The 20844-nt window shown below is 37.3% G+C and overlaps 1 protein-coding gene across 1 annotated transcript in view; it reads left to right on the plus strand.

The window, feature by feature from the left end:
* Positions 1–20844, plus strand: part of FHDC1 (FH2 domain containing 1) — a 1772510-nt gene that overhangs the window by 1191991 nt on the left and 559675 nt on the right. Inside the window, exon 10 of the mRNA XM_044062462.1 lies at positions 705–775. Within this exon, the coding sequence (XP_043918397.1) occupies positions 705–775 (71 nt within the window). The remainder of the gene's footprint in view (positions 1–704; positions 776–20844) is intronic.

A 20844-nucleotide genomic window follows, 5' to 3' on the forward strand; every position in this document is an offset into this window, starting at 1 on the left:
CGACTGCGGGGAGGACATGCAGATTCCACACAGAAGGCACTCCAGCTGCGAATCCAACAGGAGAATCTCTTGCTGTGAGGCAACAATGCTACCGCTGTACCACCGCGGCTTAATTTTACTAAGTGAAAATGGATATTATGATACGTTACTAATGACATACGATCTAAGAAAAACATACAGCATCAGCGACATGTGTATTTTTGGTCTGTCTGATTCAGTCCACTACCCTGGTTAACAAACTTGCATAAATAAATAAATATATTTCACAATAAATGTAGATGTGAGTTCATTATATTAATGTGTATACATAACAGTAAATTTTTAATACTGATGTTGTTCTGTTTGGTAAAAGCAAGGAAAATGCCAGTATACAAACTATGCTTAAAGAGTGGTGAAGGGTGTAGGGTATTTGTAAGAGTAAAAAATAACATCCGAATTTGAAGCTTTTGGTACTGAGAGGTGATCTTGTATAGCAGTGGAAGAATTGGGATTCAATGTTGAGATCACTACAGCAGTAGTATTCATGAAGTATGCAAAATAATTTTTTTTCTGCAACCAGATTCCATATTTTTGCTTTAACAAAAAAGGTAAAAAAGCAGAATATTTGAACTCTGATAAATTTAAAATTATTATCCTTTATGTGTCTTTTCCTACTGCACTCATAAATGTGTTGCTAACCATATTTTTCTAACCGTTTTGATTAGGAAGCCCAAAAGAAAGATCTTGCTCGCTTATTTTTTATGGAGAATTTGCAGCACCTTCAAGCTGCAGCCAGGTATGTTTAGTGCTTAACAGAGTATGCTGTATGTAAATTGTAGTGAAATATTGCAATATTTTATGGTGAAGCTCTTATGAAACACTCCTTTGCTAGTAGAAAATGTTAACCTTCCACAGAAGTATAATGTAGCAGTAGTCATTAAAGATCAGTGCCCCTACCAACACCATGTTCACAGCAACGTACGTGGACTTGTTTAAAGAGACCCTGTACAACCATGTAAATGGTTCTACTGAGGTTGCTGTGTCTTAGAAGTAAGCTCAAAACAAACTCTAAAAACAAACCACACTGGTGGAATCCTATTTTTAACAGGGTATATAACAAAAAGAAAAAGTAATGGCTAAAATCAGGAAGAGCAACTCCCATAATGGTATGAACTCTAATTAAACTAAACAGGAAATTAAGAGGACTAACTGAGTTCATCAAGGCCAATTACAAGGTCAAGATATTCTCACAGGCTAAAGACAACCACAAGGCCTTCTATAACTATGTGAAAAACCTCAAAAGCAGCACACATCAGTGTGCCAAACTTCTGGTTAATGGTGCCACCTTCACTGAGCAGAGTAATATAGCAAATTTGCTGGCTGACCAATTCAGCTCAAACTTCACCCCCCCCCCCCATGAAATACTATCAGCTCAAACTTCACCCCCCCCATGAAATACTTACTAGCATACCCAACAACTATTAACAGAGAGCAGGTCCTGGTGGTGTCTGATAAGGCCAAAAACATATCCTTAATGGCAGTGGCGACTCGTGCTACTGGACTGCAGGACTGCAACCTCCCCAGCTGTACAAAAACGAAAGCCAAACTAAAAAACATCCCAGAACTCCATGCATGCATGCTCGGAAACTTGAATTTGGACTGCTGTTTAACCAGTCCTAATTCGGAAAGAAGGCAGTAGTCTACAGATGCCCCAGACGTGTATGCGGTTACAACTGCATAGACTGGAAGGGGATCGGACTGCAAGGTCTGCAGTCTGTGCATGCTCAGAACAAGCTAGAGGCAGCACACATATGCGTGCTTGGCATTCTGGTGCTGAGAATGGAGGAAACGGGACTTTTGCATGAGGAACTGGCTAGTTATTTTGAATGGAGAATGGGACTCTGCATCCCGAGTGAGTTGAATTCACTCAGGTACACTTTTCTTGTGTGCGATTTGAATGGGACTCAGAGCTTTTGAATGGAGGAAATGGGGTGTATTTGTGTGTGTGTGTGTGTGTGTGTGTGTGTGTGTGTGTGTGTGTGTGTGTGTGTGTGTGTGTGTGTGTGTGTGAAGCCGTTACTTCATATGAGCATTATTATAGTGCATGTTCAAAATAGTATGCTATGCTTTAAAAACGTGAAGGTTTGACAATTTTTTATATATACCCCTTTAAAGAAACAAATCATACCTGGGTTTTAAAGATTCTTCAGATTGGTAGTGACCTGGTGAAAAACCAGTAAAGTTTTGCTTTAACATATGATGGGTCTATAAAGAGATACTTGGACACCAAATGAAATAAACTGCTTCAACTACAGCAACTGCTAACCTACAATCCATGAAATAACATTATATAAAAAAAAGATCTGTAAGTAGTACTAACTTCATAGATAGCTATGTAACAAGAGGTGAGGGTCACTTGATGATGTTTACCTGCAGTCTAAGTTTAACAGTATGAATGACTAATGAAAAAAACATGTTTCTCTTAACAAGTTATTATCAGGTATGACTACTTGGAATTAAAAATTATAGTCTTTACATAATAAAGGGGAGCTTTCCTTGAAAGTAATGTTAAGCCAGTTTTGCTTTCTAATATTTATTTGCTTGTCCTGTAATTACAGTGCCAGTTCCTTTTTTATATTTTAATTTTATTTTAATTGGTTAATCAAAGTGAAATGCTGAACCAGATGGACCATTTGTAGGTTAACCTTGGAAGTAAATAATAAACAGAATGACTGTATCTGTATTAAACAAGATAATATAATATTGCTGAAACAAGAATTCATTTATTATCATATTGCACAAAGCCATACAGCTGAAGATATATAGTGTGGCCAAAAAAATTATTGGTGTCATTGCAGTACTTTTCAGAAATTCCAAATTTTCATCATAATTATAATATTTACACCAGTGCTTCTAGAGGAATATATGCTAATTAGTGGAAATAAGGAATAGCAGAAAGGTGAATTAAGTTACTTTGGGTAAGTAATTATTGGCAGGGTTTACCATGTGAAGTATTAGCTGTCCGGAGTTAGTCTGATAAAGTAATATGAGGGTGCGTGTTTTCTGGGAGGCTACCCATTACAAGGAATTTAATTATGGCTTCATTAAATATAAATTATTCTTTGAGTTAGGCATGGAATGTTTTGGAATAAGGAAATGGATTTGAAATGCAGTAATGATTTCCATAAGCATGGGGTCATTGCTCAAAATCTTTGGTTTACACAGTGAAGTTTGATTAGATAGGTGTTCAAAGATGGGTGGCAGTTTAGCAGGGTCTCACATTATACATGGCAGTCTATTTTGTCTGCCTAATGGTAAAGAAGGGGGAAGATTGCAAGTTTGTCAGTTTATACATTAAAAATGCTTGCAATAGGTGTACAAATTTGCTTTATTGGTAGCAAATTTGGGTTAGTTAGTTAGTACTGAGTTGTGATGCTGTCCTTGAAGGGCCAGATGAAAAATCTACATATGCTGTTGGTGGTTGCTTGTACTTAGGATACAAAAAAAGTTAAGCAGAATAAGAACAACATGACTCTAATGTCTGATGTTATTGACTAACTGTAGTCATTCATAAATTTACTAGGGGCAAGGGGAAAGATATGAGGATATGTCAGGAATTATCTGTAAATTCAGGGACAGGAAAGAGGTTTGTGTGTGTATGGGAGATTGAATGGGGGGGGGGGGTGGTTTATGTGCCAAAGTGATGCATGAGCCACCAGAGGTGATGACCACAGTAAAGTGATTATTATCATTAGTAGTAACACCACACAATTCAGAGACATGCAAATAAACTGATAATTGTGGCTAGCATGTCTCTAAATCACATTTCCCATCATCATGGAAACATCCCCTTTTGCCTGCAGCTCTTAGTGTCTGCAGTGAGATTCTTTATGAATCTCACAAAGTGTCCACTAAAATTTATCATGACACTGGTGGTGATCTGTAATTGCATAAAAAATAGACTTGTATATGTTTAAAAAACATAAGCTTAAACTATGTGGTATAAAATGGATAAGTAAAAGTGGAACTGAACTAGTATTCTGTTAAGATACTGCATGTACCATCAAGGAATGATTTATCTATTTACTGACATTTGATTGCTGGGAAAGTCCGACTGGGTAGGAGCCAATTTTCAGTGGAAGCCTGGGAAGAAAAGCTCCAAAATATTGCAAAACATTTTAAGAACAATAATTTTACAGTCGTTAAAAATAATACAAAAAGCAAGTACAGTTTAAATAATTATACCAAAGCAGACATAATATGAAAATGTTGGCTAAGAAAGAATACAATTTATATGACAATGATTTAATAGTTAAGGAATACAACTACAATACAAACAGGAATTGCAATATGAAATGAGAGAAAAGCAGGCCTGTGGTATATTTAGAGAAAAAGCCTGGGAAGAGAAATGAATAGAAGTAAGGAGGTGAATGAAGAAGGAAGAGTAAGGAAATGTTGTTGTGTCTTTCGGCTTTTAGGGGTCGCCACAGCGTAACTCCGGTCCGCTAATGATTGGTAGTTGATTTTTACATGCCGAGTTACCAACCCTGACGCACAACCTTCAACGAAGGTACGCCCATTCACGCATGTCTCCACGCAGAGGACGCTAGCTGAGAATCGAACCGGACAGCGTCTTACTGTGAGGCGACAACGCTACCGCAGCACCACCACCGTGGATAGAGTAAGGAAATGTAAGGTATGAATAAGTATTTCTTCACATTTAGAGACTGGTTATCCTGGTGTTTAGCAAGAATAGAGCCAGCTTTTTGGCTAGAAACTCTTTCAAAATGGATTTGAAGGATGGGAGAGAGGGTACTGACCTGATGGGTAGAGATAAGGAGTTCCAGGCCTTAGCAACATGGTATGAGTTCAGACAGTGTCCAGCAGATTTGATAGGTATGTCAACAGACAGCAGTTTTTGGTCATTGAATCATAAGAATCTTAAGTTGCACTTGCTTACATAACATATTACATACCTCAATCTCAACTGTACAGATTTTCGCAGAATATCCCGATTTCTGCATCACATTTTTTATCTGTTTTTCATAAAAAAATTATGATTTTCTGGCAAATTACTAGCAAATCATTAAAGATTGAAGTTAGAAAATAATGACAGACATTTGAGTTTCAGATTTCATACCCTTCAGAAAATTCATACTAATGCAAGACCTACTATTCTATCAACTTTCTAAGTTTGTAAGAGCAATAATTAAAAATCTCCCTATTTTTGGGCCTTTGTCTCACTTTTATTTATGGCTTTGTCTAGATTTTTTGCTCTGAGGTTGAGAGGTATGACCAAATGTGTCAGGTCCATCATCATCATCCGGAGACATTTTAAATTGTGACATACTTGTTGTACCCAACTCCCCCCATGTAGAGACTCTGGATGTGTCCAAGCAAGGCATGAAGCAGTTATGCAGTGTAAGTGTGCAGAGTATCCCCCCGTCGAGGGTAGACACAAGTACAGTGGCTTTTCATCTCCTTGATTTTGCAGAATGTTCTGGTTTTCTGGCATATTTTTATACTGTTGGTTTATTCTTATTATTCAGAAAATGCATGTTGTTGCAGTGCCTGTTGCTCTGTGTTTAAGTAGCAATGTTTTAATGACCATCAGGTAAGCTTCTCTGAGATTGTAAGATGCAAGTAAGCTTTAATAAGCATATTGTTAAAGAATTATCAGCATTGAAAGCATTTATGTTGTTGCCATGCAGAGAATGTTTATGTAACTAGATTACATATAAGCCTTAGGTATTGAAATGCATATGACAGTATTTGTAATAAAGGATGTGACAGTCGTTTTCAGAATTATCTAGATCACACTATGTTGCCTGTATGAGTTATGTGGTTCCATTTTAAGTGACACAGGGTGCAAATGCAAAAATAAAAGTAATCGCTAGGCTCTTGATGTGGCTGGGATTGTTACTTATAAGATTCTAAGGTAGGGCTACTTTTATTAAGAGTAATAAGTATGCCTAATCAATGCAGCTTTACTTAAAACTTGCTTTCTTGTTTTTTTTTTTGGATGACAGACTGCATTATAGTGGCAGTACAAGAGAGGATTACAGTATTTTCAGAAGCTCATTACATTTGTTGGAGACTTGCAGTTATCTTTGGTGGTTTTATCCATAAACTAAACAGAATGCCAATCTACCATGTGTGGTCCGTAACCTGTGCAGTAATCCTTGAAGCAATTTATCTTGAGCTTGTTTCTTGTTTGCTGTTCATTTTCTTTTTACGTTGATCATGTTGTCCTCATGAAACAAGTAGATAGTTGTCAGGCAGCAGGTCTTTTTTGGGTAAGAAACATTTTTACAAGTGTGGACTGGGGGTATCCTAGAGCCTGCTGCTTTCAGCATGTTACTTGGCACTTTTATAAAGCTGAATATAAATTATAATTAGAACTACAAGGAGAAGTGGTTTGAATGAGTGCTGCTTGTTTTTTATACTGGATTTTGACTGGCATTCCAGTAATGTTTTTAAAAAGTAATTTATTTTTTCATGCCTCACAACATTTTTGTTTCCATCTAGATATTAAGTAAGCTGTCATGTAGCCAATGCATTGAAATATTTTTTTTTTCTTCTCCACTTTATTTTGTCTTGATTGGACTACCTGTATATATACATGTAACAATGAGCTGTGTAGAGTATTTAGCATGTGACATAGTGACTGAGCATTTATTTCATGTAAATTGGTAAGCATGGCCAGCACTGATCCCACTATATCATAGCTTTCTATTTGGCCACACCTCTTTCCTTTGGCCCAACCCATTCAGCTGTCTCCTGCAGCTGCCCTTTGATTTGAAGTCACCAGACACCACTGCTTAATGGTCCCTGATAATATCCTGGAATTTCTCCTAAATAGCTTGAAACATGACCTATCAAGACCACTTCAGTCATGTTTCAACTACAGTCTCAATACAGGCTTTGTACCACAAGAATGGAGGACTGCAACAGTTCATAGGTTCATAGATGTTTACTAGGGTAATGACCACAAGGGCCTTTTTAAGCCTAGCCACGCATCCCAAATTTCTGATAAGTTCTGATACCCTTGATAAGTGTAAGCAGGGGCTCTGGAGATGAACCATTTCCAGGTTGCCTGCATCCATTAGAGGCACAGGTGCCAAACCAGGTATGAATTTCCTGTTTCCCATACAATTGTCCAAGTTGAACTTGAATTGGGTTAGGGAGGAACTCTGGTTCACATGGATGGGGAGCCTCTTCCATAGACGGTGTAGTCTCTGAGATACATACCTCTCTCTCCAGCAGGTCATATTTATATCATAGGCAAGGTTTATGTTTTTAGAAAGGGTGGACCATCAAATGACCCTGGAAACTACAGACCTAGTAGTCAGACTAATCTAGTATGAAAAGCTGTGGAACAAATTATCATGGAAATAATCGACAAAGATACAGGCAACTTTCATACACTGGACCCAACCCAGTTTGATTTTGTCAAAATAAATTCATGACTACTAAACCTCAACTTTGTCAAGGTAAATTCATGCCTACTAAACATGGTGGACTACTTAGAGATGGTTATTGAGACAAAGGATGAGGGGAAAATTATGCATACCACCTACTGGACCTGGCTAAGGCATTCAGTACAGTACCCCACTTTGTTATAGTGGACCAAATCACCAAATGGGGCATAAACCCCTACATACCTCACTGAATTGCCAGCAGGCTCACAGATGGGACCCAGGAAGTCAGGATTGGTGAGATTACCACACCACCAAAGACCGGTCACCAGCAGGGTGCCTCAGGGCTCCATGCTGGGACTGCTGCTGTTTGGCACCTACTTCTCTGATATGAAGGCTAATGTCAAGGGCCTTTGGCTGACCAAGTTCACAGATGACTGCAAACTGGGAGCTATTATAGATTCCCCCATGACACAAATATCTTACAAGAGGGTCTAACATAGACAAACGACTGGTGCCAAAGTCAAATATTCAAACTCAATACCAAGAAATGCATTATAGTGCCTTTTGAGAAAACTGCCACATAGGCTATTTACTTCACTGATAATGCACCCTTAAGAGTTGCCCCAGTAGTTCAGGGGTATGTAGACAATAATCTGGCCTTTGACTGACACGTGGTCAAAGTATAAGAAAATTATTCTATGTCACCCAAGTTGTAAGTAAGGTCTTGGCATCCAGGTCCAAGAAAGATTAGCAGGCTCATCATTGAGAAAATGCCCCCTTCAGCATGTACCTGACCAGAAATATGCAACAGTTGGAATGACCACAAAGATCCTTACAGGAGAACCCAGGGTATAAACACACTGTCTTGTATGGTTTACCTTAAAGCCCTATGTCTATACTTGTTCTACAGGTTACTGAGGGGTGATCTATGCTAGGCATACAAGAGATCCTTGAATCCAGCTCTGATGGACCTTTTGCACATTTCGAAGATGAACGGCATCAGAACCACAAGTTCCAAGGATTTAAATTACGCTTGTGACATAGACATGTTGGCAAGACAGGCTCTCCAGCCATGTGAAGCAGATTCCATTCCTAACTCTGTTTAAGTGTAACCTTGACCAATGAATGGGAAACTGGAAATTCACCCTAGGTCTGGCCCCATGTCTCTAATGGACAGACGCAGACAGTAATTTCCAAAGCTAACATACCATCCACATAAAGTTTAGAAACCTCCTAACAACCCCCCTCTTAATAAATTCCCATGAAACATAGCAACACATCTGGGCTGGGTTACACTGTTAGACTCATGAAGCTTTTGGTGGTCATTAGCCTAGTGTATATTTATGAACCAGCAAAATGAAGAATTCTGCACTACAAACCAGTATTATACAATGGGGGGTATTCAGAAAGAATCATGATTTGACTACACTGTGATAAATAATTTTATTTTAAACAATTACAACAACATTATAATTTTATACATTTTATATTAATAGAGGAAATTTTTAAAAGTAATATTTTACATTTATATTACAAATTACAAAGTATTTTTTTTTTTATTATTTTACATATTAAAATAGGAATATTATAAATAAGATGTGTGATATAATTTATGGACAAATACATTAAAAAATCAATAGATGTTTATATAGATAGATTTTACAAACTATTTAGTTAGAATATAGAATAGAAAGAAGAAAATAAGAATATATACTTATTTTAAAATAGAAAAAGACAAAAAAATGAAATTGAATATAAAACATATAACAAGGACAGAAAATAGAATATAAAAGTAGACAGCAAAGAGTATTATATTATTATTAACAAAGAACAAAAAAGTGGTTACTTTCAGAAGGAAAAAAACAAAGGAACACAAGTTTATGTTATCACAAAGGTTAAAAGTATACACAGAAAGGTGTTAATAGGGTGAGAATAGGTAGAACACAAGAGTAATACTAGTAAGATTGGATAAGTAGGGTTAAGCCAGCTTCTAAATGCTTAGGAGGATATTCCAGACTTTTATTGAGTATAGGGATTAAGAAGAGCTTTAGTTAAGCTGACAGAGCTTGTTGTGTAAGTACACAGTTGTTTGAGATTGTGAATTGTGGGAGTAGGTTATTTAGGGGATTTTGCTTTTTGAAAGAGAGGTTGTTATTATTTGGGTATTAACAACTGTGTATTTTTACAGGATGTAGGGATGTATGGATTATTGATTTAATTAAGGTTCAGTATTTATTCTATAGGATTTTCTATAGGAGAGTGTTAATGATTGAGTTTGGTGACTCTACTATTCTGACTGATAGAGAGAAATGAGCAGTAATGGATTAAGGAGATTGGAACGGTATATAGTGGATATAGGACAAGGGTTGGTGGGAGATTTTGGAATAGATAGCAGGGTAGAGTTGAGGGTAGTACAAGCAATGGTATTATTATGGTGGAATATTTAGGGAGTATAGAGAAAGGTAGAGATGAGTGGTCTGGTACAGGTAGTTGTTAATATTAAGTATAGGAGGTATTTATTTAAGTAGTTATTTGATAGTTTGGTCTAAGAGTTGTGGGGTATTAGTTGGTAGGTTTTCTAGTTTTGGTTAGGTTATAAAAAAGGAGAGTTGTTATCTTTTTAGTTCCGAGTAGTTTTGGGGTTGGTTTGGGGCATTATAGTTAGTTCATTTGAAGTAATTTGAAAGTATAGTAGGAGGAAGTGCGTTTGAGGGTGGGAGTGTTTTGTTTTTTTTGTGAGTTTGAAGAAAGAGTTTTTGAAGGTTGAGATGAAGTGAGGCATCATGGGTCATTGATAGTAGTCAGATAGGGAGTCATCAGGGGAAGATAGAGAAGGATGGATGGAGGAGTAATGGACCTAATATAGATGCTAGATAGGAAGCAGAATGGACCTCATGTTGGGTGGATGTATGAAAGATTAAAAGTATTATCCCATAGTACAGCCTGTTGCTGATTATGTAAGGTGAGTGGGATCCCACTGTAGTAGTGTTTTTGAACCACTGTATTAATGGGTGTCACATAACAGGTTTTGGTGTAATGGTATGAGTCAGAGATTGGTGTTGTCAAATGGTGAAGCTGATAATATGGAAACAATTTTGGATAGGATTGAAATAAATGTTTGTGAGTGGAGATATACAACAGTTGCTGATAATTGAATTGGTAGGTAATATGGGAATTGCTGTCTAATTGTGTTGATTACTATTTTTAACCTATTTTTGCCAGTATTAATAGATGTCAGGGAATAGGTAGGTTTTTTTTTGTGTATAATTTTGTCCATGGAATTGAATAACTCCTCTTATAGGCTATGTATGTAGGGAATTATGGTGGACTTTCCTTCCTAGGGGAATATATGGGGTGAAAAATTTTTCAGGAAGAGATAGATCAGGTGAGATTCTGTAGGAGGTATTATGAGCAATGGAAGGTGACAAGAGCAGGTTTTGGGTTTAAGTTGGTGATGTAGTTTATCCAAAGGTGGTAGGGGCACTAAATAAGTGTAGTGGGTTTGGAAAGAAAAAGGAAGCAGGTAATTGAAGTTGGGCAGAAAGGGATGAAGCTGGAGGGATAAGTTGGAATGGGATTTGGGGGTGGAGGGGATGTAAATATGGGAGCGTCTGGGATGGGATTGGGAGTTGTAGGTGCAGAAGTAGAAGGATTTGGGATTGGATCCAGAGTGCAGGAGTTGGGATAGCTGGAGCATCCAGGGTGTAGGAGGTTATTGGGTTTTGCAGTATTTGGAAGGTTTCTTTTTCTTTTATTTTTTTGCTTTTTTTTTTATTGTTTTTTTTTTGAAATTTAATATGGCTTTTTTTTTTTTTTTTTTTTTTTTTTTGCCATTTATTTATTTCTTTGGAGGATTTTTTTTTTTCCATTTGGTTTTTTTTTTGGTGATGTTTGGTTTTAATTCTAACTGGATTGGGGGCATGGTAATTTTCTTGGTTCTAATTCTGTTTATTAAATTTTATTTCACAGCATTTTTCATTTTGAGATATTTGTTCAGGTTGAGGATGACACAGTATTTCAGGAGTTCTGCAGTTTGCAGCAGTAGTAAGTTTTTATTGGTAGAAAGTTAAGTTTTTGATAGAGTTTTAGGTTGAAGTTTTTAGTAAGAGTTCCAGCATAGTTAGTTGTGATAGTTTTTCTCAGTTAGTGTTTAGTTGGGGGATTGGGTTAGTTTAGGGTATAGTTCAGTAGTTGGGGTTTGGTTGTAGTTTATTCAGTAGGGGGGTTAGTTTTTTTTGTTAGTTTTATTGGTGGGGTTGGGGTAGTTATGGTTTGGGTAAAACAGATATACAAGAGTTATGGTGGTCTTGTTGAGATAACAGCTTGGGGGCTCAATGGGGAAATCTCCTTTGATAATGGTTTCTTGGAGCCAGCTGGGAGATAGTTCTATGATAGGGGGAAGATAGATTGATGATAGGAAGAATTTTTTGCTTGTTGCAAAGTTGACCTTTTTTGTCTGAATTTCTGCATTGTTTAAAAGTTGAGGTTAAATTCTAAACAAGGTAACTTGTAAGATTCTAATTTAGTACTTGTACATCCTGTCTTGTAAGTATGGCTACCTTGTTCTAATATTAGTGACAGGGTTATCTTATGATATTTCTTGTAACTATGGATGTCTTGATGCTGTTGATAAGTGAGTGTGCTTGGCTTTGGTAAGTGTGGTGTTGATTGAATTTGTTGAACTGTGTAACTGTGTAACTGGTATAGTGGTAGGGGTGTATATCACCATCTAACAGGGTGGGGTTTGGAACTTTTGAGATGAGTTGTAGAAGTTTTGGTTATGTCTTATTTTTTTAGAGCTGAGCTTTGGATGAGTACTCATGAGAGATGTGATGGAATAGCTGAATATGTAGGCTGAGAGCTGGGAGGGAGCACAGGAGCAGCTGGGTGGAGCTGGGGAAGGGATGTAGGTGTGGGTGTGTAGGTGTATATGGTGGGCCTAGTAATCTGTGGTGTTCGTAGAGGTAAGTAGATAGGGGGAATAATAAGTATAAAGTAGTAATAGAATAGGGGGGGGTGGATAGGTGAGGTTAATTGTTTGTAGGGGAGGTGGTTAAATGTAGGATATTTTAGGATGGTGGATAAAATGGTAAATGGATAAATAAGGATGGTGGTGATGGTAAAGTAAAGAGGGTAATAGTAAAAGTAAGAATATATATAAGATGGAAGTTGAGGGGAGAAGTTAGAGGTTGGTAAGGTGGCAGGGGGTGTGGCAGTTAGAGGGGGGTTTGTGGCAGGGGGCGGGTGGGGGTGGGGGGGGGGTAGGGAGTGGGTGCAGAGTGGGCTGGCGGGAAGCGGATGAGCCACAGAGAGTTCCTAGAGGGAAAAAAATCAGAGGAGTAAGTAAGCAAAAAAAGTAAAAGAGAAAGAAGAGTAAGGTGACACAATGCCTTGATAATAGAATATGCAGAGAGGGTTGTGGGCAGGGTACACAGGCAGGGTAATGCAACACTGTCAGATGAGGCTTGGATATGCCTAAGTGCTAACAGTGCAGACCTGCCTAGGACAATGTTGTATAAGGAACTCTGCATTTGCAAAAACAGCAGTCACTGGGCAAGTAGTTGGAAAAGTTTAATTTTACAGGTGAGGGGGTGTTTACAGATATCATGTGATGCCTTGGATAGGATATCTGTAATTGTTATAAAAATGTTTTTGCTTTTTGGCAGATGTTTTTGTATAGGCCCTCTTTCCAGCTGCTAACAGACCTTTCCTTTTTTTAAATTTCTCCAAGTTTTTTGGGTTTCTAATACCATGACAGGAATGGGCCCCATTCCTAAGTCAAAGTATAGTTAAAGTTCATGAAATTAGTATTGTCTCAATCTTTGATGTTAGCCAGAAGTGCTCTTTGCAGCACCTGCAATGTACCCAGTATTGACTCCAGTAACATATCAAAGAACGATTGTCAATTCTCTTTTTATATTACCCATTGCTCCAACTATTATAGGCATTGTCCTTCTTCCACATTGGTCTTCCACCTGCATATCCTGGTATTTTATGACTTTGTGTCTCTCAGTACATAAGACACTGTAGTCAATGGGTGCAGCAATTTCAATGATTAATGTTAACTTTGTCTTCTTTTTATGGACTACTGTATCTGGTTTTCTTGCATCTGTTGTTTGAATTGCTAGTGATGGAGGATCCCATGTGCTGTAAACTTCGTCATTTTCTATAGTGCTTTGTGGCTCATCTTTCCAGCTTTTTTCAACTTCTTCAGTATTATAATGTTTGCACAATCCCCAATGCAATGTCTTGCCACATTATTATGCCTTTCAGTATACAGCTCTTCTGCCATTAGTGTATCACACTCAGCAACAAGATGTACGACTGTTACCAATTCTGCTTTACAAAACCTATGTCTGTTTGTTTCTCCCACATATTCAATGGACTTTGTAAATGAACGTGTGCATAATCCACTATCCTGGGCTGCCAATATTAACATCATTGGCTTTTGGTTTAACTTGACCTACTGATCAACAGTTTTCGGTACATGCAACTATATTTATGCATTTTCCACATTTCTTGTCATGTCATCTGGTCCTTCACCTTATATTCTTTCTTATGTTTTTTTTTAGCACATTCAGTTGCTCTGTGATTTTTATCTACTTCTGGTTTGATTTCTACTCCCACTTCATACCTATTATGCTTATGCTAAACTAAGAAAGGAAGTAATCTTAGATGACTTCTCATCATGTTTTAAGACTTTCACTACTTATGGGTCTTGTGAGGTCAACATATATGTATGCAGTCCTACAACTGCAGATCTGTACATGTAATCAGTTTTGAGAAGGCTCATACCTCCCTCAGAATGGGTAATAGTCTTGGTATACACTGATGTTTATAAATCATTTGATAAGCATGGCAGATCCTTTTTGTTTTCCTGTCCAAACATTATTTCAAACAATCCAACACCTATTGGGGCCAATCAGTCACTCCAGAATGGTAACTTAGGACAGGAAGAGCAAATTGACTTATAGCTTGGACTTTGTTCCAAGCTATCAGTGCTGTTTTCAGTATTAATTTTAGTGTTCTAAAATATTCCTTACTAAGTTTCATTCGCATTTGTTCATGTTTTATTGTTGATCCTTTATCAATTCCCAAATATTTATATACTCCCTCTTGCTCAAGTTCTTTTATGTCACATTCCTGTCCCAAACTGATGTTTTCTTGGTACTGCAGCATTCCTGCTTTAAAGGCTGCTTTTGCACATTTATCAAGACCAAATGACATTCTTATATCATCTGAAAAAGTTTTGACCTCTTGCAGTTGTGCTTTCAGTTCCTCATCTGATGAATTATACAGTTTTAAATCATCCACAAAAAGATGAGAAGTCTTTACACTTTGTTGTTTTCTGAGAGCCAAACTGTAGCTATGGCATAATCTGTTAAGTGGATGCCTTAATGGTTTATTTAATGGCAAGACAAAAGAGCTGCAGTGACAGAGTCACACTGGAATACTGCCGTTTGAATTTTTATCCCTGGAGTAATAATTTGTCTATTATCATGGCTAGCTGCAAAGTGGTTTGCTACTGTTTCATGATTACTGTAATGTAATTGATCAATGTAGGGTATATCTTATTCATTTTAAGTATACTCTTATCCATGAGTGTGGGATACTGTCAGATACTTTTCTGTAGTCTATCTATATCTTATTCATTTTAAGTATACTCTTATCCATGAGTGTGGGATACCGTCAGATACTTTTCTGTAGTCTATCCACGCCATACTTAGATTCTTACCCTTTTTACAGTTCTCCATTATGACTTTATTTAACAACAAATGATCTTTTGTGCCATATGACTTTTGTTTGTTACCCTTTTGCTCTACTGCCATGAGAGAGTTTTCTTCTAAATGAACATAAACTCTGTCGGCATCAATTCCAGTGTAGAGTTTATATGTGTCACTGGAAGGCATGTTATTGGTCTATAGTTCTTAGGATAGCTTGCAGGTTTAGTCTTAAGTAGGAGATAGTTTTTCCTGTTGTTAACCAAGTTGGTGCCTGTTCTGGGTGCCCATACAAATAGTTCTTACTCATGTGGCTAAATCCGCATGTAAAGATGTTAGTACTTTTAGCCAAAAGTTAGGTACTGCATCTGGTCCTGGGGTTTTCCAGTTAGAAGCTTTTCTTAACTTTGTTTCAATCTCTTTGGGTATTACTTCATCCCATTTTATGTCCCGTATGTTTGAACTTCTTATTCTTTCTTTTACCCCTTCTATCCATTCAGCACCTTTGTTATGTCCCATGGGATCTTCATAAATATTTCTGAATAGTGTATCTATTACTTTTTTGGTGGTATTTAAATTCCTTTTGCATTGTTTCCCAGTTTTCTATAAAACTTTTTGTGTCATCAATAAATTGCCTATTTCATACTTTTCCTTTACATTTATCTGCATATTTTCTACGTTTTCTCTAGCTGTGCTGATATTTTTCGTTTATTATTTGCGATAGTGCATGATAGATCCTGATCTGTTGTGATACTGCTCATTGCTTTTATCACAACTATCTTTCTGAGTATTTTTGTTGATCTGTTTCCTCTTCTGTACTCTTCAATAGGGACACTTCTCATCTTAATGGCTTTATAGTTTCTCTTTATTCAATACTTCCATGATGGCATTTGATTTCTCCCCTTACTGCCCTGTGTTTTTGTGGTAAGACTTTATCTGTTATTAATTTAGCTGCACAGTAATATATCCTATTTACTTTTTTTATATCGCATGAATCTGTATGAACAGTCCTAATTATTGTGTTCATTTGTTTAACAAACTTCTAACTTTTTGGGTTTTATTGACTTTCTGTAGACTATTTATTTCACTAATCTTAATATGTTTGTCTAACTCTATTAAATCAAGCAACTCTTCTGTTAAGATATTTTTTTTCTAATCTGTGGGCCCATTCTTTGTTCTCAATTTCCTGTGGGCATCCTAAAGAAAGTTCCAGAGCATCTTCCTGTGCTACATTCTCTTCAGTTTCATACTGTGTCATCCATCGCTTTTTCATATGGAAACTCACTGACCTATCACTCCACAACACTGACTGTGTCAGAGCTTCCACAGTTTCCTGTTCCTTCCCTTTCTGTGCAACTTCGACTGAACTTTTGTACTGGTTTCCTGTGGAAGACTCCAAAGTATCTTCATATAACAACTGAACAGATATTTCCCCTCCAGTGGTTTTTTCCTTAATTTGTGGATCCATTCCTGTATCCTGCATTGATGTTATCAGAGTTAGACTTTCTACACTAAATCATTCACTTCACAGGTAATCCGTAACCTCAGTTTCTATTTCTTTAACGTTTCCATTAATTATCCTCTTTTCTAGTTTTCCTTATTATTTGTATTGTAAAATGTTCTTTATCTTGATGCCTTTGCCTGTATTTCTCTTCAAATGTCTTTGGTGCTGCTCTTTTTGTATTAATTATTGATAATTTGCATAAGTATTGCACCATATTAAATCTTTTTTTCTTTCCCATGTCCATATTTCTTCTTCAGAATTCTCCTGCTCCTCCTGTTTCTCCCTACTTGGGGAACTTGTTCCATCATGTTGTGAAATAACTTGTCTCACTTTCTAGCCTAAATCATTCACTTTGCAGGTAGGTATTCCATAACTTCAATTTCTGTTTTTTTTAACTTCTACTATACTAATACTCTGTTCCACTCTCCCTCTTTGTGATCTTGTTATTTGTATTGTGAAATTTTACATGTCTGGAAGCCATCTGTGTTTCTCTTCAAATATCTTTGGGTGCTATTTTTTTTTTGTATTGATTCATTTGGCTTTCTCTTTTGCATAAATATTGCACAACATACAATTTCTCTTTCTTTCTCATGTCTATATTGCTCTTTTATACCTTTCAAAAAATCTCAGGGTTTTGTTCTTTATATTTTTGCACTTCTCAGTAACTTCATTTTCCAAATAGCGCAAGGTTTCATGGTCTATATAATGTTTTTCATAAATCTGTTGTGTTAATGAACACAATTTTTATTGGAAGCTTCTGACAGTTTTTCTTGTGCAAGTATTTTCCTTTCCTCTGAGTTTTCTCTTAATCTTTCTATATATCTTCTGTCTGTAAATTCTGGGCTTCTTGCATAATAGTAACAATACATAGCTTCTTTATTATCCTCAATAGTCCACTCTATCATCTTCATGACTATTTTTTGGCCTATCAGTTGTGATTTTTGTGGACTACTACTTCCTTTACAATGGGGGGGGGGGGTCCTCTCCCTGGGCCTAGCCCCATCGTAGGAATGTTTCCATCTCTTGAGGATTCTACACTGTCATTTTTTCCAGTCCTCGCACGAGTGTGCCTACCAGGATTGAGCACTTTTTTTATCCTGGGTCCTGTGCACACTGCTATCTTTTTTTAAACTACTTCTGTCCATGATATATGCTATATAAAATACAGTCTATATATCAGTTTTGTCTGGGTGAGATGTTGTGAAAACAGAGTCCACCTTGTGAAGGTACTCACCAAGACTTGAGGATGAAATCAGTTCCAGCAATACCACTCTCCTTTGCTTGCTGATTTGTCATCACTCCGTTTGGACCCCTGCTGATTTATCATCTCTCCATTTGGAACCCCATTCCTTTTTTAAATTTTCCAAGTCTTTTGGGTATTTAATACCATGATGGGAATAGACCCCATTCCCAAGTCAAAGTATGATTAAAGTTCATGAAATTAGTATTCTTTCAATCTTTGATGTTAGCCAGAAGAGCTCTAAGCAGCATCCACAATGTGCCCTGTACTGACTTCTTCTGCAATTCATATGGAGTTACATGTATCGGTAACATATCCAAGTATGACTGTAAATTCTGTTTTATAAGACCTGTTGCTCCTACTAGTATTGGAACTGTCTGGGTATCTTTCTTCCACATTGCCCTCATTTCTTCCTGTAAATCCTGGTATTTTAGGATTTTGTGTCTCTCTGTACATAAGATACTGTAGTCACTGATTTAGCAATTTCAATGATCAATGCTACTTTTGTCTTCTTTTCATGGACTACTACATCTGGTCTTTTTGCATCTGTTTTTAGAACTGCTGGTATTGGGTGATCCCATGTCATATAAACCATCGTTTTCTTCATTTTCTACAATCCTTTATGGCTGATCTTTCCAATGTTTTGCAGCTTCTTCAGTATTATGTTGTTAGTGCAATCCCCAATGCTACATTCTTGCCACATTATTATGCCTTTCAGTATACATTCCTTCTGTCATTAGTATATCACACCCAGTAACAAGATATGTGACTGTTAACAATTCTGTTTTACCATACCTACAATTGTCTGTTTCTCCCACATGTTCAATGGAATTTGTAAACCAACGTGTACGTAGTTCCACTATCTTGGGATGCCAATATTAACTTTTTGTCTTTTGGTTTAAATTCATCTCTCATTAACCATTCCTGAGTTTGATCCTGATCAACTTGAGGTTGTTCCAAGAGTGTTCTGTACTTGCAACTATATTTGTGCTCTTTCCACATTTCTTGCCATCTCATCTGATTCTTCACCTTATATTCTTTCATTTTTTGGCACATTCAGTTGCTGCCCAATTTTTATCTACTTCTGGTTTTCCATTCCCACTTAACACTGATATGCTTCTGCTAAACTAAGTAGGGAAGCCATCTAAGACTTATTCTCCTCATGTTTTAAAACTACTTTTAGGTCTTGTGAGGTCAGTAGATATGTATGCAGTCCTACAATTGCAGTTCTATATGTGTAATCAGTTTCGAGGAGGCCCATACCTGCTTCAGAGCGGGGAATTACAGTCTTTGTATACACTGTTTTTTATAAATCATTTGATAAGCATGAATCAGCCTTTTTGTTTTCCTGTCCAGCCGATCCAACACCTTTTGAGGCCACCCTTTCACTCCAAAACTCTAAGTTAGGACAGAAAGAGCAAATTGGTTTATCACTTGGACTTTGTTCCTAGATGTCGGTGCTGTATTAATTTAAGTCTTCTAAAATATTCCTAAGTTTTATTCACATTTGTTCATATTTTATTCCCAAATATTTTTCACTCCCTCTTTTTCAAGTTCTTTTATATCACATTCCTGTCTCAGGGTGATGTTTTCTGGGTGCTGCAGCTTTCCTGCTTCAAAGATCGTTTTCGCACATTTACCAAGACCAAATGACATTCTTGTATCATCTGAAAAAAATTCAACTAGTTGCAGTGTGGTTTCAGTTCCTCAATGATGAACTATACAGTTTTAAATCATCCACAAAAAAGATGAGAAGTCTTTATACTTTTTTGTTTTCTGGGAGTCAAAGTTGTAGTTATGACTTAATATGCTAAGTGGACGACTTAATGGGTTAAGAACAAGACAAAAGAGTAACAGTGACAAAGAATCACCCTGGAATACCCCCCTCTGAATTTTTATACCTCGAATAATAATTTGTTGTTTATCATGGCTTAACTGCAAAGTGGTTTGCCACTGTTTCATAGTCACTGTAATGTAATCAATCAGTGTATGGTGTATCTTATAGATTTTTCAGCACCCTTTAATCCATGAATGTGAGACACTGTCAAATGCTTTTTTGTAGTCTACCATGCCATACTTAGATTCGTCCCCTTTTTACAGTTTTGCTTTATGAGTTTAACAACAAATCAAGCTCTATAGCGTATCGGATCCGTTATATCACAGTTGTCATGACTTCAATCCTCCCATTGCTCCTGATATCCCCTATCCTCCCGGCCTCAGCTTCATGAATCAAAGACCTCTCACCCAGCAAAAAGCAAATACCTAAAAAAGGAAACTGATGAATATGGGAGACTGAAGAGGCCAGGGGGATGAATGAATAACTATGTCAGCAGACAAATGAATACACCTCTCAAACTGGGGATAGGATAAGTCCCAGTCTCCCAACCTGTGGGACAGAGGGACAGCTACCTGAGGTACATGGGAGCACCAGACTACAAGGACCTGGGCGGCCATTGGAGCAGGATATTCTAACACCGAAGATCCAAGCTACCCTAGGGCTTGGGCCCATATCATGGAAGTGGAATCACGTGCCAGCAAAGCCCATCTCTGCTGCTGAAATATCATCTAGAGCAATAGTACCCCGGAAGGCTGCCTGGTTGGCCCGTGCGTATGAAAGCGCAATTCCCACCCGCTTTGATAAGCCAATAAAATGCACTGTGAAATCCAGCGGACACGGAAACTTTAGACTTTGGACAGAGAAACTTTAGAGATTGGCTTTTACAAAAAGAAATGTTCAGGAAAAAATCAAGTCCTAAGTCCGAATAATTAGTAAACTGCCTTGAACTATCACCTAGTGACAGTTATATTCACACCTGCTTTTCATAGACATATTCACCTTTGAGGTTTATGCAGGGATTGCCTAGGAAGGAGTTTACTTGATTCTTTGTTGTTTTGGGTTTTTAGGAAGGGAGGGAGAAAAGGTTGGTGCTGAGGAGGAGGTTTAGCGGATAAGGCTGAAAGGAAGAGCAGTGGCTAGTT

Source organism: Protopterus annectens, chromosome 2.part1 (genome assembly GCF_019279795.1).
Source record: "Protopterus annectens isolate FY-2018-M chromosome 2.part1, PAN1.0, whole genome shotgun sequence".
Lineage (NCBI taxonomy): Eukaryota > Metazoa > Chordata > Ceratodontiformes > Protopteridae > Protopterus > Protopterus annectens.